This window comes from Pieris napi, chromosome 20 (assembly GCF_905475465.1).
Source record: "Pieris napi chromosome 20, ilPieNapi1.2, whole genome shotgun sequence".
NCBI classification, from domain to species: Eukaryota; Metazoa; Arthropoda; class Insecta; order Lepidoptera; family Pieridae; genus Pieris; species Pieris napi.
Window position 1 is genome coordinate 7,359,953 of NC_062253.1, and position 18,917 is coordinate 7,378,869.

General features: G+C 33.0%; 1 protein-coding gene across 10 annotated transcripts in view; it reads left to right on the top strand.

Moving 5' to 3' along the window:
• The window catches only part of LOC125060034 (kinesin-like protein KIF13B), a 124,452-nt gene that overhangs the window by 46,114 nt on the left and 59,421 nt on the right, over window positions 1–18,917 (top strand). For all 10 annotated transcript variants that reach the window (XM_047664779.1, XM_047664783.1, XM_047664784.1 and 7 more), the window contains exon 3: window positions 7,831–7,994. In XM_047664779.1, the coding sequence (XP_047520735.1) occupies window positions 7,831–7,994 (164 nt within the window). The remainder of the gene's footprint in view (window positions 1–7,830; window positions 7,995–18,917) is intronic.

Below are 18,917 nucleotides of genomic sequence, written 5' to 3' on the forward strand. Positions count from 1 at the left end.
AGCGAAACTCAAAGAAAACAATTTTCCCAAGGCTGCGAAAACATTAGTATCAGCAGTAGTTGTTGCAGTAGTTTCTTTTGATGTTTAACTATTTGCAAGCTAAGAATGAATTGAAATCTTCTTCGAATTGTTTACCCATTGCTTTTGCTATTCAAATATTTATAGAGCTTGTAATGGTTGTTTAACGCTACAGTTGCAGGAAATTGAAATGGATTTTTATGGTGTTTATTTACTATTTTGTGACTGTGATTGCTCTCTTAAAGGATTTTGACTTGAACCACGCTTTTGACAAAGTAGTATACGCGTCTGACTATCTGGATGGTATTACGTATTGCGTTTTCGTAAATAGAGGGAATTATTTTACAGAGGTATAATGGGATGTCATTTGGAGAGTCCCACAGAGAGGTGGCACTTAGTGAGATTAGCTCACAAGACAGGGTATCTAATCTTGTTTAACATTCACCCTACTTAACCGTACAATTCACTTTAGCACGCAACCTTTTGAAGTACATAAGCCAATTGTATTTCATGCGTTAAATTTTAGACAATTTTTTTAAAGGACAGGGGAGAAATTATCGTTTATTGCTTTATGATTGGATCTGATTCGTTTGGACTAGGTTAAGATTTTGTCACCTTCCAAAATATTTCTATAGCACTTGGTGCGTCTGAATTACTAAAACAAATATGATACGGTACCTAGGAAGTATATTTTTCTAAAATTCCAAGAAAGAAAGACACAAAATACAGTAAAATCAACAAAAATAAAAAGGTAACAAAAACCTATTGTACCAGCCAATACCATTTACTAGCTTTCATAATTTAGTCGTAAGAACGTGGTATTGTGATATGTGTTAAGGTTCGTTTTCTAAAATTATTGTCATTATCCTACTTAAGATTTTTTTTAAATTCTTTTTATAGAACAGGGGGCAAACGGGCAGGAGGGCCACATGATGTTAAGTGATACCGCCGCCCATGGACACTCTCAAAGGGCTCGCGAGTGCGTTGCCGGCCTTTTAAGAATTGGTACGCTCTTTTCTTTAAGGACCCTAAGTCGATTTGGTTCGGAAACACTTTCAGTGGGCAGCTATACATTGTGATGGTGCGCGGCAAAAACTGCCTTCACATTAATTATTATATTTTAACTATCAACCTGACATGTTCATATTTCTGAGAATGAGGATACATCGTGAATTGCAAACATTCGGAGCTGACATAAGTTTTCAGTAAGTCAACACGTAAATGTTTGCTGAAAGCTTATGTTAGTCCGAACACTAAAGCCTCCGACATTCGTTTCGAGTCTTCGATAAATTGACATGATTTTATGAAGGGGTTTGTTTACTAGATAGATATATTTGCCTTAATGTTTATATAGCGGTGTGAAGCAGTCATTTGAAAACGTCAGCCGTTGCGGAGGTCAAAAGGTTCGCCGGTCTCATTTGGATTATTTATTTAGTAAATAAAACAAGAATTCACGAAGTATCAAATGTTGTTGTGTGAACGGGAACGCAACGTTGATCACTTCTACTAAACCTATTGGTATTGGATATTGGTACTAAATGATGATGATGATTATTTACAAAACTATGGTAGAATTTTTATCTGTAATTTTTGTACCTAGCCCAATATAAAGGATCGGAAGTAAAAACTCAGCGTCCTAGATTGGACGACGGAAATAGAGCCAATCGTGGACCACTACGTTATACAATTTCCGATCGTTTCTGAGGCATTTTCAATATTATCGCTGGGAAAGCGATGTACTTTTGTTACCGAGGAGGTTGTGGAATACATAAAATAATCTCATTCAGACAAAAGATACTGCATTTAATTACTATTAATAACTTAGCAGTACAACTAAAGGACAGGTATATTAGGTTGGTAAATTTAGAGTTTTGTACAAAAAAGAAAACCGGAGAAATAACGAATTATCAAATTACATATGTATTTATATATAATATTATATAAATTATAAAATACATATTGAACACTAATGTATTTGCTTAAACTAAATTCTTAAATACTAAAATTTACAGCGTCTGACAAAGTTTGAACAAAGAGAATTCATAAAAGTTTGGCACGCCTACTGTAATAAGTCTTGAGTTATAGAAGTTGTTCCACTTCAAGTACTTGTTCGGGTTTGGTCGCAGTTTACGCTAATGTTTATAAAACGCACGAGGGCCTTTGCCCCATATTTTGTCGAAGATAATGTATTTTTAAATTTATTAGGCGGTAGTTTAAGAATCCATTTTGGCTCTTGTTTATTGCATATTCACTAATATTCTGCCTATCTGATCATGTATTAGGTTGTGAATGTTTTTTAGTCGTGTCTGGTCTGCTCTATCTATTACTTAATATGCTCACAAACACATTAGGTTTTTGTAGGTTTTATGCCTTCCTTATTATACTTTTAAGTTTTTGCGTCTTTGAGGCGGTCAAGTCTAAAAAATCTATTTGAATAAAATTGAATCGAAAAATATGTTGCTTGGTGCAAAACTAGAAGACAGCAATACGAATTCGAGTAATTTAAAAAAAAATCATTAGAACTCTAAAGTAAAAATTCATAAATGTAATTGATATATTCAGTTTTATTTAATAGGACTTCATAGCGAACAATCTCTATAGGGTTGGATAGCAAGATGTGTCATATATTGGTACGTAGCTAGTAAAAAGGTAGGCTAAGTAGAAAAAAATCGATTTTTTTTCTCGCAGGAGCCGCTAGTAGGCCACTTTCGATTGAAGTCACTAAATCCTTTGTTTAATTAAGACTAGTTTTAAAAACGAAATTAATAAGTTCGCTAAGATTTCACAAATATGGCAATAGCGTCGAGGCCGATTTCCTAACACCACATTAATCTGATTTGAGTTAGAAAATTGTTTTGTCGCTTTTGTGTAGACGTAGTTTTGCATCATCATAACATTTATTATTAGAGGATAAATTACATACAATTCACTTTCATTAGAAATCAAAAGCGAGAATTATCTGAATGCATGATTTAGCTCAAAAAAGTGGAACTTCTCTGTAGTTGAGGAAAGTCTCACGTGTTGGTCACATCCTCTCTAACCACAAGCAGCAGTATCAACTATTGCAGACCATAATTATGGGCAATTTTTTTTTTGGTCTTGGCTACGGAACATTTGAGAGCGGACGGGGGTCAAGTCAATTGACATTGAACAAGAAGAGATTTTTCGAGATTATGGCCGAACATCAGTAATTGGAGAGGCATCGCAAGATGATGGTTAAGCTATAATTATCGGATTTGTTAATTACGGCGGTTATTCGTGTTCATCTAGGGTTTTTTTTTTATGTAATATGAGGCAAACGGGCAGGAGGCTAACCTGATGTTAAGTGATACCGCCGCCCATGGAAACTCACACTGCCAGAAGGCTCGCAAGTGCGTTGCCGGCCTTTAAAGAATTGGTAAGCTATTTTCTTGGGTTGGCATGCACGTTGTAAATACGGATGTTTGAAGTACATTTATAATTTAAAATTCTACTTAAAATTATCTCTACCACTCCCGTAGATAAGGGAACTAGTATTTAGTTAACAAGAAACTTGTTATTTTAGACCGTAGTAGTATGCATCATAAACGCTAAACGCTACGCGCTTAACGTATTGATGATGGTGGTGATGATGGATGGTTTTCCTCAAAAATAACAAGTTTTATAAATATCACTTATAAATTAGAATCAACTAATTCGTTAAAGAAATACTAGACTATATATATATATATATATGTTTTGAAGAATTATTTATTTATATCAATATTTAATATCACAAATATGGGATTTTTTATTTCGGTTCAAACGTTGCGAACGAAATCTGGTTTTTCAGAAATGAGGTTTTTGTTCTATTGTTACGTATTAATTCTATTGGATATTTGAACGTATTGATTTTACGAATGTTTCCGCACGGGTGCCTTTTGTGAATTGTATTCAATAGAGAACATTTGACTGAGACACGTCTTGTCAATCGAAACACTTGTTGGATTTTGGTGATATAAAAATAAAATACGAGTTCTGTGAATGGATAAGGAGATAACGGTATAAGAAATAAAATACATTATTTAGTTCTTAGGCATATTGTTATTAAATAAATAAAAAAATAAATCAGTGGCGCTACAACCTCTTTAGGTTAGGATCTCTGAATCTATTTCATGATCATTTTTAAATCTAATAGGCAAGTAGGTGATAAGCCTCCAGTGACACACGCCGTCGAGTTTTTGAGTCTAAGACAAGTCGGTTTCCTCACGATGTTTTCCTTCACTGTTCGAGCGAATGTTAAATGCGCACATAGAAAGAAAGTTCATTGGTGCATAGCCGGGGATCGAACCAACGACCTCAGGTATGAGAATCGCACGCTGAAGCCACTAGGCCAACACTGCTCATTGTAATTAAATAACTATTAAAATAAAGAAGTACTTTTAACTAGCAAGAACTGATCATTTATAAAATCGAAACAACACAAAGAAACATTACTAAGTACTATTTAATTTACTGGTGAAGAAATATTTAACGAGTAAAATAGTGTCACGAATTATACATAAAAATTGAACTATTACACCGTTTTAAACACTGACTTGTCTATTATGCGCTGGACAAATGTTTCCTGGCTGATCATGACGCTCAGACATGAGCAACGGATCGAAGAGAGAAGTGAAGTACTTTAATTAAAATTAGAATAGTAACAAGTTGTTAATTATAGAGTAAAAGTTAATCATAACTAATGTTCGTGTCATTTTAAAAATGTGAAAATGTTGCCCAGATTGTATTACTCAACATTTAACATAATTTACTGAAGAGAAAATTTATTGATCACTCATAAATAGAGGTCTTTAGTGGTAACAGTTTAATGATGAAATTTAATAAATGATACTATATGTATTCAAAGTAATTTGTAGTTCTAAAATTATTCTTAAAACTTCTTGGACTGATCGACAGAATTTTATTACATACAGTGGAAATAGATTCGAATCTCTTATCGAAAATGTAGGCTTCGACGCTCCGAGAGATATTTTATTGCAAAGGACGGGAACATTCCTGGGTTGATGAAATGAAAGCCTCCTATTTCTTTCGTCGAATATATTCGCAGACTGAATATATTAACATATTTTTATGAAACGTGTACTTACTTACTTACTCGGTTCTATACAATCATAATACCTATTATTATAACTATGTCAAAGGTTGATTGCATTAAGATTTAATTTAAACAGCTCTCAGTCATGGTAGAGAACAGTGTTGGAATAGTGGATTGGGCATGCCACTCCCATCCCTGGAATTCGAACCCGGCTGTGCAATGGACTTTCTATGTGCGCATTTAACACTCGCTCGTATGGTAAACGAAACCATCGTCATGTAACCGGTATACACCCTATACCTAGTGTCAGACACAAAAGGCTGATCACCTGATAGTTGCCTCTTAGAAAAAATCTAATAATCAAGAAAGATATACATAAACTTGTACCGCAGCACCTTTTTTTTTGGACCAATTTAGTAGCAAATGTATATAAGATTATATATGTATTCTTACTATACAATCATTTATTTTATCAATCTCTACATACATTGGTGTGTATTTTACCTACCTTCCTTATTTATCTATTGTCTAGAAATAACCAATCAATAATCTTTTAAAAGACTGGTTTGATTTAGAACGTTGAGTATTTCAATAAAGGACGCTCGCTGTATAACAAATTTAGTAATATAGATAGGATTTATCCTAAATTGGAAAAAAATATGTTAAGGTTGAATTACTAGACATAAAACATGTTTATTTAAAACTCCTTACAATGGTATAACGAATCCTTATAAACATCAACAGAGTAAAATAATAATTATTAAGTAAAACTATTCCGTACTAAGCATCCTGTACAATTACAAAATCCAAACTTTTCAAAACAGACAAGTGTTTACTTCACGCAGCGAAATACGTATTCGAATACGCTATTACGCAACAAGTGGCTAAGAAATAAAATCTATATACTTGAGATAAATAATCTGTCTGAACGCAATGGACCAGATAATGAGATACAGTATACGAGACAGCGGAATTATGTAAAGTATTCCGTGAGTATCGTTTAAAACTTCGCAACTATCCATTAAGCTCAATTTTTCCTGTTCCAATTCTTCAATTATTAATAGCACCTTAATTTAAATTGTGAATACAGCAGTAAACTAGTAATATTTCTTTATTACTTAATATTATTATCCCTGGGCATGCAGCTGATATATTTCTATAATTATAATGTTTGTTTAAAAGCACTTAGATTTTTGATACAACTCACGATGGTTTCCGTTACTGTATTTCTGATTGCGCACAGAGAAAGAAGTCAGACTTTAGTGAGAATCGAACGCGTAATAACCAAGTTTACCTTTATATAATAGGAAGGTTATATATTTTACATGCACATGGTCACTCCTGAACTGCATAAAATTGTTAGTCTTGTGGAACGAAGAGTAGTAGGAATTTTTGTTATAACAGTTTTTGAATATTCTTAATGATTAAAAACATTGGCTAGAAGCCAGTTAAAACCGGCATTGGTTGAAGTAGTTCACAAATAATAAGCATTGATCGAATTTATATTTCCAATTATAATCGCTTAAGGAAATTTTTAATTGAGACCTAATATAATCATGATTAATTCAGCTTTGAAAAATTACTTTACAAAATATGCTACATGCACTTGTTTTGTTCTTAGGCAGACAGGCTAATTGAAGTTTACAGCAATTAGCGTAGCAATTATACATGGCATCTAGTCGCGTCGACCGTTTTCAGGGCCTCTATGAAAATTTTAATTCAGGCTTGCAATTCCTTGTTATACTAAATTCTCGTAGGTATATGTTGATGATTTCTTTTCTGTCAACAATCAAAATCAACAAAGGCTAATGACAATAAAGTATACACATAAGAAATGGGAAATTCACGAAGTACCTATGATTTTATTTTATAACATTCTCTATATTCATTGCTCAATCATTTTGCACTTCAATAATAATAATTAAGCGTCATTTTTTACTTGAAACATTCATCCATCTTTACAAAAGATACACACACTTACAATTGTACATACAGAAATATTTTTTTGAAGGTCCTCTTATAGTCCTCCTCTAACTGGCTCTTCTAATCTTGAGCATTTCGACAAGTAGTTTTTTTTATTTCTGTTCCAGTCATATTATAACCATTATTGACCGTAAGAAAGACATGGCAATATACACGTGTGTAAGACATTCTTCTATAAGTATAATGGTAACTCTTCAGAACTTCTTTGTATTCCCAGAATTTATTCCATGACATCCCAGTTTGCCTATCGACTCCGTCATGATGCCGTGAAAATTTTAAGGATAATGTATATTTTGTCCGTAAAATTAAGATATAATATATTTGTGTGGTGGGTAACTCTAAGGGTGAGATCTATAGTGCGCACTTAGACTTTGCTCAGACTTAACTACAACCATTCTTTACTTTTTTAAAGGATAATAAAGAAGGTATTGCATGAAATGAAACATCAATTTCTGTCTTAGCTTGAGCTTAGCTTAATCTCACCGTTAAAATGTCTATAAATATACTAAATCATAGTTTAACCTTAGTGTTTTTCGTAAGTAAAGTCTGAGCAAAGTCCAAGTGCGCACTATAGATCTCACCCTAAGTAATCCTACAAAACTCCGGTACTTAACACAAAGGTGTCAATCCCTTATACAACGAGGGATAGGGCATACACATTTGTGGGTCTATCTCGGTCATATATTTTTATAGCTAGTATTAAGAAAGATGTGTGTTAAGCATTTTATGAGGTTTCTTAAGTAAAATACCTAAGTTTGAATATTTATTTTCAGAAAACAGCCAAAGACGTTCGCCTTCGACCACTGTTTCTACTCGCTTGACCCGACCCTCAACAATTTTGCATCACAGAAGACAGTGTTCGAGTGTCTCGGACGAGATATTTTGGACAATGCTTTCGACGGATACAATGCCTGTATCTTCGCGTACGGACAGACTGGTAAGATTTTGTACTTAATGAAATTTCCGTACTGGATATTGTAAAGACTTATTTGTTACTATAAGCCTCGAATAGCAAATGAAGCGCTTACAGCTTTATAGTTCGTTGATGACTTGTACCAATATTTTTCTTAGATTGATATACACTGGTATAGATTTTTTTTGGTCTGCTTCCATATGTCACAGTGTTCAGGGACTTAAATAGATACATGTTTCTAATACTAAAAAGAAAATAAAATAACACTGGTATACATTGGTATCGCTGGCTCTGCGACCCAAAAAAATAATATCGTTATTTAAAAAAAAATAACTACACGTCATACTTTTACATGAAAATAAATAGCCTTCTTGACACTATTTACTAAAGGCAGTTGAATTTTATTAAAGTATATTTCAAACGATTTAAATATACTCCTCGACGTCGCTTGTGTTTAAAAAAGTTTAAGTGAAGGCGTAAAAAGTGACTTATTCTATTAATTAGATAAACTTTTTATACACGCAAGTTGTCTTATTAAAATATTTTTCCAAACAATACTTAATCATAATTAAATATTTGTTATTAATTTTGTCTTAATATAAAACCTAGATCTCAATAAAGATATGCCCATAAACTTCGTATTAGGTATATTCCTTAATTTAAAAGCTTTAATCAAATGTAAAAGCCAAGAATGGATTTCAAATATTAATGAAGCAACCCATTACTCATTCATTATTCCCTAGGAGCTCGCCCTTCAGTACTTTCTGTTTGTTGGTATTGTTATCAAGAGTCGGTTTTGTCGTGATTTATGTGTACCGCTATTTACCGTTTTCTGTAATTTTATTTTTATATATATTTTTTGTTGTTTACTTTACGGTTTTAGTACATTCTTTTTTTAGTAGAATTTTATAGTTTTTAATCTATTTAAGGAGATAATATTTTCCTAAAAAATATACGTAAAATTAACTAATTGTTTATACAAAGGGATAGTAGGTGTGCCAAATTATCTTTATTTTCATTTTAAGCCGCTACAACAAGGTATATGAATTAAGTTTATAAAATACATTTAAAATAAATAAAACATAGATATTTAATAGAAAAAGTTTTAGGGATTATTATTTAAAAAAAAACAACGATAATAACGATCACTACCAGGGGTCTATACAAATATAGTTTTAGTTAGCTTAAAGCTTTATACCTTTAGTTTTTGCTAAAGATCTTACTTCCATGTAGTAAGTAAGAGAACAGTCTTAGAGTAAGTTTAGTGTATTTTACCTAATAGAACCATTTTATTTTAGTACTATATGTAGTTCCAACACGATCGTTCTCGCCTTGCTCACACGATGTCTTACACGGTAACTTGATTGCGACAGGCTCTTTAATTATTCGTCTCGCTCGATAGGGCACGTGCTCTAGAGCCTGTAAATGTATGGATAGGTTTACGTTAAAATTCTACGCAAACTTCTTGAACGGTGTCGCACCTTTATTGAAGCCCTCCTGAGTGTATTTTAATTATACTTGGCACGTGATCGACTCCGTGGCTTAATTTATCATGGATCGTTTCTTTTATGTTTAGCGTGGGTGTTTCTGACAAATCAGTAATGTAAAGCAAAGCAAGGCAAACGGGCAGGAGGCTCATCTGATGTTAAGTGATATCGCCCCCCGTGGACACTGACATTGCAAGAAGGCTAGCAAGTGCGTTGCCGGCTTCTTAAAGGACCCTAAGTCGAATTGGTTCGAAAATACTTCAGTAGGCAGCTGGTTTCACATAGTGGTGGTGCGCGGCAAAAACTGCCTTAAGAAACGCTCAGTTGTGGAACGACGGACGTCGAGGTGATAGGGATGGTATTTTGTATTCTGCCTTGACGTTCGATAGTGATTCTCAGCTGCAGGTATTAGTCCGAACAACTCCTCTGAACACTCTGAGCGATAGACTGGTAATCGACGATTCGAATCTTTCCCCGTTGAATACGATCAATCGGAAGGAGCTGGTACTGGGGAGCTAACGCCCAGAGGTGAGAACAGTAGGTACTCCATGTGGGGTCGAATTTGCTCTTTATAGAGTTGCAAGCGAAAAGTTACCAGTGAAATACTCTTGCTCTAGTAGAAAACATTTGGTTTAACGTTTAAAGATAATAGACCTTGTTTGTTTTAAACTAAAGTTTATACATACAAAGTAGGGTATAAAGTTGTGACGTAAGTCGTAATGAGTCTAATTACTAAATCGTTAGGGGATCTCATTACCCGTTTATGTTCGAAAAAAGTTGCTTGATAATGTGTCTGGAAATACTATTTTCATAGCCATTTTCATTCCTTTTCACTAATCTATTCCTATTCCACTGTATTAATAATGTAATAATATTCGGTTCTCAAAGAATCGAACGTTAGGTCTCTATACTAATTGCATTTGATATTTGTGTAAGAAAACAAAAATAAGAGTATGTAATTTTTTAAGATCTAAAAACAGTCATAAAATGTTTCTTTTACTAGTAACACAAAATGTTCCTGTTTGTTCTTTTGGTTACACATTTTGTCCTTTGTCATCATTGTCTTGAGGGGAGCGAGCTCTTGAAAGGGGCTAAAAGTTGACGGAACCGCGTGATGAATATGTAATGTGAATGCGTGAGTGTGAAACGAGAGTATACTTTTCAATTTCCATATATTTTAAATCTATGGAAGTTTTGAAGTTTGCTTTTCAATTACGTTGTAGTAGTTCTAGTTATGTAACTTTGTATCGAATCAAGGACTAGAGGCTTGTATTAAAAATAATTAAACGTAACTCACTCTACAATGTTTTTTTTCGTGGACGTGAGAGTGATATAGACAAAATATATTATTGTAATATGTATTATTAGTCGATGGGATCACCTATGGAATTGAATGAATTTCTTATACATATATTGCTTATCACGATGTGTCGTAGCTCTGCTACGCGACGTAGCTGCTGATGATAGAGGTCTCACAATTACGAAAATAGCTTAACATGAGGGTAGTTTCACATTATGTTACAACAATTTATTAGACACGACGACAGAGGTTCTTGGATGCTTTTAGGATAGTAAATCAATTAGTAATTATTTAGTGCTCCCAAAGACTTGTCTATTTATGTTACCTATTCATTAATTTATCATGTTATTTAGAAATATATTTTGGCAATCAGAATTACGGTTTCTAATACTAAATTATTAACATTCTCAGCCGTTTTACTTCGGAAGTAAGCCAATTTGCGCTGAAAGCTACGCAAAATAAATTCCTATTAACGCAACCCAGGCTTAACGGGCACAAGCGACGTTAAACACAACACAAATATTCCTAACGATCCCCTACGACTGCCTATAATTTCTCGTAAAGCCTTGGAGATTTTAATAACATCACGTTTAAATTTACGCTGCTTCTTGAGGTGTAAATTTATTTTCTTTGCCCAACGATAATGCCTAAGTGTTATAGTCTACATATCATTATGAAAGATCGGTTTTTTTTCTAACATATCAAAAAATTTAAGAAATGTCATATGACGGCGGAACATAAACTGATTACAATTAATTCAACATTAAAAAAAAAACACATTTCGTCTATGGATATGCATTGGGACCTTCTTCCAGACGCCGCTTCAATTGTTTGTATTTTGTTTAATGACTCACAACGTTCATATGGGAGTTAGTAGTAGTTTCATTGTCTATGGAGCGTAGTCGTCAACAAATTACACGGAGTCGATAGAAATATATTTTTAGTATAGGATTTTTTTTTATGAAAATGCTAATACAAAACACGTTATTACCATATCTATTTTATAAGGTGTCGAGCGATGGATCAGAACCAATTCACCGTTTCATTTATCCATTTCAGCCAAGCCTAAACCACGGAGATAATGAGCATTTTTAAATGATTTTAAATAAATAAACTTGTAGCGAACAGTTTCATCCATTAATTTTCCAGTTTATAAATAAAAGCTTCAATATGATTTTTAGAAAAGCCTATTTAATTTTCAACTAAGCGTGTCGCAATAGAAGCAGCGCTCTGAATTGTATGCGAGAGCACGTCCTCACAATACGGAGTTTTTCAAAATAATTTGCTTTCATACAAAGAAAAAACTAATAGCAATTCGTTTCAACTCGGCTATTATTCCATTAGAGTGAACAGGGATGAATGGGGCAGACGCCACGGTAAATCAGTTTCAATTTAAACTAGAAACATAAATGTCATTTTTCTTGGAAAATTCTATTGAAGTTTTTTTTATGATTTGGCTATAGTCTAATGAATATTCGTAACATGTTAGAAGTCAAAAATTCTTTAACTGAATAATACGCACGCCTTTATATATTTTATTTTCATTGCGTTATTTTAGTTTAATTTGGTGTTAATAAATACATATCGATATTGGAACACTCTATGACAAGATCCGTTCACAAAGAAGCTATGACATACAAATGCGATACAATTGGAATGAAATTTACTATAAAACGTTTTTAAAGCAGTTTTTGCTGCGGACCACCAGCTGCCCAGCTGACTTAGGGTCCTTCAAGAGGAGAGCGTACCAATTCTTAAAAGGCCGACAACGAACTTGCGAGCCCTCTGGCAATGTGAGTGTCTATGGGCGGCGGGATCAGGTGAGCCTCTTGCCCGTTTGTTTGCCTCTTTACATATAAACAAAAAATAGTTCTCAAATCAAGAGCGGACGGGATGAACTGGCAAGAAACTCTCGGCTATTGTTTATAATCGCCAATTTTTATATTGTAAGCAGCTGTAACCATTACACCATTCTTGACATATTGAAGCAGTTAGTCATGATAATAAAATAGAAAAAATAATAACCATCTCTAAGTGTGCTTGATAAAGATACTAAATATCAACAAAGGGACCCATTTATAGCGTGAAAGGAATAATTTAATAGTCGTTTGTCTCAAACGTTTCATCGCGAGTGCATTCCCGTGTTCCTAACGTCAACTGGTACTTGAGAATGTCTGCTGAATTTGTTAGGTGACTTCATGGTTGAAGTTTCGCTAAATTAATATTAATTTTGTGGTGGTATTGTTTCTGTTAGGGTGAATTTATTAACGAACTTGGGAAAAATTTAATAGAGGAGTAACAATTAGGAACAAAACAAAAAGTTTAATTATATGTATTTACAAATTAAAAAAAATCCACGTCTATAAAAATCGTAAAAGTTCAATTTAAATTTATAGCATACATATGTATTTACTAAACGTATAAAAAATTACTTCTTCCATTGATTTATATAATATGTGAACGAGCGTCTAAGAAATTGTTAATAGGTATTTATTAGTCACAAGATGCGTGTTGTAACATCGATGCGCACTACCTGCACTTTTCTAAAAAAATATTGTACATATTCTTAGCAACTAATATTTTTATTTTATATAACTTATTTTTAAAAAGTTTAAATACGAAGTACATCAATAACCTCTAAAATTTATCTCTAAGTGAATGTAATTCTTTGAGAAATAAAGTATCTTCGAATCGTACAAAAAACTGGGAAGGGGTCAGTATCAAAATTTCTAATGACGAGTAGTAACCTCCGAAGCCTATTCTACAACATTGCTAGCTGGGAATTGAACCTGATTCTTCGAGATATGCGCTGCTTGTTTTAAGCCCTAACAGAGGCGGTATATTTGTGTATAAGTTGTGTAATGAAAACATCGTGTCTTTAAAAGACTAAATTTAAAAGACGTTTTGTTTTTTATGTTCGTTGTTAAAATGAAGGTTCTTGACAAAGACAGTATGACGTCATTATATTCCTTTTATCTTGCAGTTTCATAGTATCCTTAAATTGAGACGGCTCGACTTTCTTTGATATGCTCGCTTTTGCAATGAGATGTCGAGCAAAGAAAAACCTTTGTTTCATATCTAAGAAATGACGTTGGAAATTGTTCGGTTTTTTTAAATAACTTTTTCTTTAAATTAAGAAATATTCTATCTTGAACTTATCAAGTAAAATACGTAATAAAATGTAGTAAAATACGTAATTAAAATACGTATACGCCCTCATTTTTTATCGTACGTTAATGCTAAATTGATTATTTATACATATGGGTTTCCTTTCCAAAATGAGATTTCGTCTCTCTTAATGGTATATGTATCGGAGATGCTATGAGCGATTATCGCCGCAATTACTATTACGGGTAGGCTGATAAACTACTCCCTAAACAGATCTTGCCATTGAAACGGGACTTCAGACACAAGCCACATTTTAGGCTTAAGACGAATGAGTTTCGGTCTAGCCTATAGTGTATTTAAATAAATAAATAACAACTTTATTTATGACAGAAATAGGTTGTGACATAATTCTTCTATCGCTATTCCCCACACCAGGGAGTCCTTGTGTTGTGGGTAATTAGATAACAATTATTCCGTGGTAGGTACATGGTACATGTTAAAAAGAGTTTTTTTTTAAAGAAAAAGTAGTTTTAAAGTTACAACTATTTTAAGACAATACTTATGCGTGAATATGCGAGTTTGTGAATGGGTGTGTGTGCGTATGTATTTGAGAGTGTAGCTGAGAAATATAAATATAATAACCGAAGATAATAATTATTTTGTGTGAGCGTATTAAAATGAATTTAGTATTTGGAATGATTGGAATTACTTCAACCACCTGATCGCAAACTCATTTTCAGAAATCGATTAGAACCTTTTTCTCTCCTAATTACTTTTTTATTTCAACTGATACGAAATCTCTTAATTGATTGTGGGGTTGATAAAAGGTTTGAAGATTTAAAAATCGTTTTGGTACAGACATTACTCGTTAATTACAATATGTCCTCAACAATATAGTACGTATTGCGGGCGACTTTGTAAAACAAAAAGCGTAGTTTTGTTGATAGCGACTTTTATTCTATGTACAAAGGATTATACACATGAAACCTATTCCTTTCTCTATTTACTGAGACAGAGTAATTATTTTGATTAACTGAATTAAAATTAGAAAATTCTGAATACACTTTTCACATACGTATACATTGTGATGTTGTTGACGCTAGTTAGTATACGTATAAAATAACGAAATCATTATAATAATTGAAATATTGTCACAGTTTATTTTTGATATATTTATTTAGCCAGAAGGCTCGCGGAATCGTTGCTAGCCTTTTAAGAATTATTACGCTTTATTCTGAAAATACCCTATGTCGAATTGTAAGCGGGAATTTATTATATTACATTAGTTTTAATAACAGTTATTAAGAGACCGTAGTAAAGTACTTTATATGCATTATAATGAAGTATTTTTAATCTTTAAGTGCAGTAAAATATTATGTAAATTACAATGTGAATTAATGTCTATTTCGAATGGAGTAATGGCCTCATTGTTAAGACAAATGAAATAAAACGCATGAGCAAATGTAACTGGCCCTTTCAGTGAGTAATCAACACAAAAGTAATTCGGTTTGCTCGCATCCGGCCGTAGGAGCTAATTGCGTTTGATGCCCGACGCCAGATCTTCCATGAATGGCTAGTTCCACGAATCGTAACACGTGGAATGTGAAATGTCTAAAAATACAAATTATCGCCCAAAACACTTAGTATTCTTATTTTTCGTCAATCATACCATGAAGTGAGGCATTGATTTTCATAGTAATATAAATTCAATTGACCATGTATGTATTTCACCAATGTTCGCGTTTCTATTAGAATTGAAATAAGTGGAATTCAACTCAACCTTATAATTACTGCTTGATCCGAATAATATTCAATTATTTAAATATACTTCAAAAGGTGGAGTTGAAGAATACGAAATACCATCCGTTGTTACTCAATTATCGCTTTTTAAAGTATTTTACCATTAGACCAGTGAGCAGTGTTGGTCTAGTGGGTTCAGCGTGCGACTCTCATCTCTGACGTCGTAGTTTCGATCTTCGGCGGTGCACCAATAGACTTTCTGTCTATGTGCGCATTTAACATTCGCTCGAACGGTAAAGGAAAATATAGTGAGGAAGCCTGCCTTAGATCCAACAGTCGACGGCGTGTGTCAGGCACAGGAGGCTGATCACCTACTCGCCTATTAGATTGAAAAATTATCGTGAAATAGATTGAGAAATCTGAGGCCCAAACCTAAAGAGGTTGTAACGCCACTGATTTTCTTTTTACCATTAAACCACATCGAAGATCTACGTGTATATCTTATATAAGCTGGCTTCTAACTACAGTGTAAACTCTTTATATAGTCATTCGTTATATAACGTAAAAATAAGAAAAATTCACTGTTTATAACGCATCAGCCATTCTCTATTACGAAGAAATATATTCATATTTAGACATCAGAACATACTTCAGTGTAATTGTTTTTATAATCAGCTTACAAAACTACCATTTTGAGAAAGACACCTGAGGTCATAAACAGCCTTCTCATCTTTGTTATTGTTAATTATTGCATTAACACGGGTGCCATTATTCTTAGATTACAAAGCCTGTAGGAAATTTTGGTCTCAGTTACTAAACGCACCATCGGCAACTATTATATATTTAGATAAATAAATTATTGTAATTGATTAAATTTGATTTTTCTTCGTATAACTAAAACTCTCTATAACGAAATAAAAATGATTGGTCCCTTGGAATTCGTTATAAAGATTTTACACTGTATTTGCAATTGAGCACTATTGAGCAACTCAATATTTGCAGTTAAAATTACGCGAAGCGCGTAGTCTGACGCTTGATAGATTCTGAATCACATATTCAGTTCATGAAATGTAACTCGCATTACCTATTGATCCAAATATTCGTGTATTCACACAAGCATTCGCCATTAACGCGTTTTGAATTAATCCATTCTAATGTGAAAATGTTGTATTTTAAAGGAGGAGTTATTAATTTAACAATCATCTTAATATATTTATAAAAATGAATCCGTTTGTCTCGCTAAATAGAATAATTAGTCGAGAATGGACCGATTTGGCTAAATATGCTCTTGAAAAAAATTTGTGGAAGTTCAGGGAAAATTTTACTTTAAATTTTCTTTAAAAAGTCTTTGTACTTGATGTAAATAGTGTAAAGAAACTTTTTTATAAATATAATAAACACTGATTACATTTACTTGCAAATTTCACATAATGATACCGACATGCACAAAAATATTGAAATTAATAAAGTTAAGCAATTTTAATCCGTATAAAATATTTTGTAGAAATAATGGATGCTCCGCTTATTTAACGGCAATTAGCGCTTTACTGACCTAGGGTCGTTCAATGGAACTTTCTAGGTCAGGTCGAACAAAAGCGCTCCAACCGCGTTCTGCCTCGAAGCCATCGGGCTCTATTGTCTTTCGCCCCATCGACTTATTGGCTAGGTATATTTTCTAGGTGTCGTTTTAGTTTATAGTATACAAACAAAATCTTTGGTGCTACAATCAGATGTTTGTATCTAATCTAAAATCAAAATAATCTATAATTTTCACATATGTTATCAGGCGTGTGCCTGACACATACCCTCTCCCACTATCACACATACACACACACTCACCTACACATACACAACAGTCACATACACAAACACACACATACTTACACTCACACAACAGTCACATACACAAACACACACATACTTATACTCACATACACACACCCTCACTTACGCCCATACAACTTAATTTGTACTAACTTCGAATTAGTTGACTTTTTTGTTTTTTTTTATTTTATTTAAAGCGTTAAATTTGTTTGCCTACCCATATATGTATGTACTTTTTGTAACCACTCAATATGACTTTGCTGTGGAATGGAAGCCTGATTATCCATATCACAGGTTCTTACCTAGTTTGGAAACCAGTCTCCCAATACCTTCTCAACTGTAATCTTATTGTTTGTTGTAAATGTTATATGGGAGAAAATAAATTATTATTATTATTAACTTGATGCCAAAAGCTTGGGTAAGATACCCTAAGGGTAAGATTTAGAAACGAGACGTAACGCTATGTCTGACTTCATTACTTCAACTTCGGTCTGCTAGTACCTACTACATATAAATATAAGGGATAAACGAGAAACAAAACAAAAAAAAATCAAAACTAATATCAGAGTTAAATAGAATTACATAGGCCTCGATGACTCGCACTCGTAAAACTGAATACGAAAAAACTCAAACATCGGAACATAATAGAACGATAGGTTTATTGTTCTAACTGTCAGCGTATACCAGTGTACTTGACGGCTAATTTAGTACGGTGTGTTTGTCACTGGAGCGAATAAAAGCAAATTGTAGCGTAGCGTACATTTGTAGAGGTAATTGTCAACTGCAATTGTGTACTGAGCTGATGTAACTGTTTGTCCGACAGGTCGGATGTAATGTACGCGTATGAGTTGAATTAACAAGACGGTCTTTTAAGTTTTTATTGCATATGTGTGAGTGTTTGAGTTTGTAATTAAAGAAAAGTAAACAAATTACAGTATGGTCTAAGATCCCGCTATACAACGACCTTCACCGAGATGCTTATTTAATAAAACTTATTTTATATATAATTGAATATGTCAATAAATATAATCCATATGGGTTGCCTAGCAAATTTCAGTCCAGAGTATTTTTAATTAATTTAAAAAAAAAATATTTTTTTAAACATTTCACCGGTATGATTATTAGATAAATTCTATACCAATCGAAAGTATGAAGCCCATAGAATATGCAAAAGTTAGGTTGTTTTTAATCAATTAATTATTTATGTGTTTATTTTTTATGTGACACTAAAGTATATATACATCTTTAGTATAAAAGAAGGTTTTAGTGATACATATATAATACTACCCTGATTAAAAATATTGATTGAAAAAAGTTCAAAAAATTTACTACATGCAAATTATAAAAAAAAAATTTTTTTTTAAATATTAATTAAACATACTCTGGACTGAAATTTGCTAGGCAACCCATATGGATTATATTTATTGACATATTAAATTAAATATAAAATAAGTTTCATTAAATAAGCATCTCGGTGAAGGTTGTTGT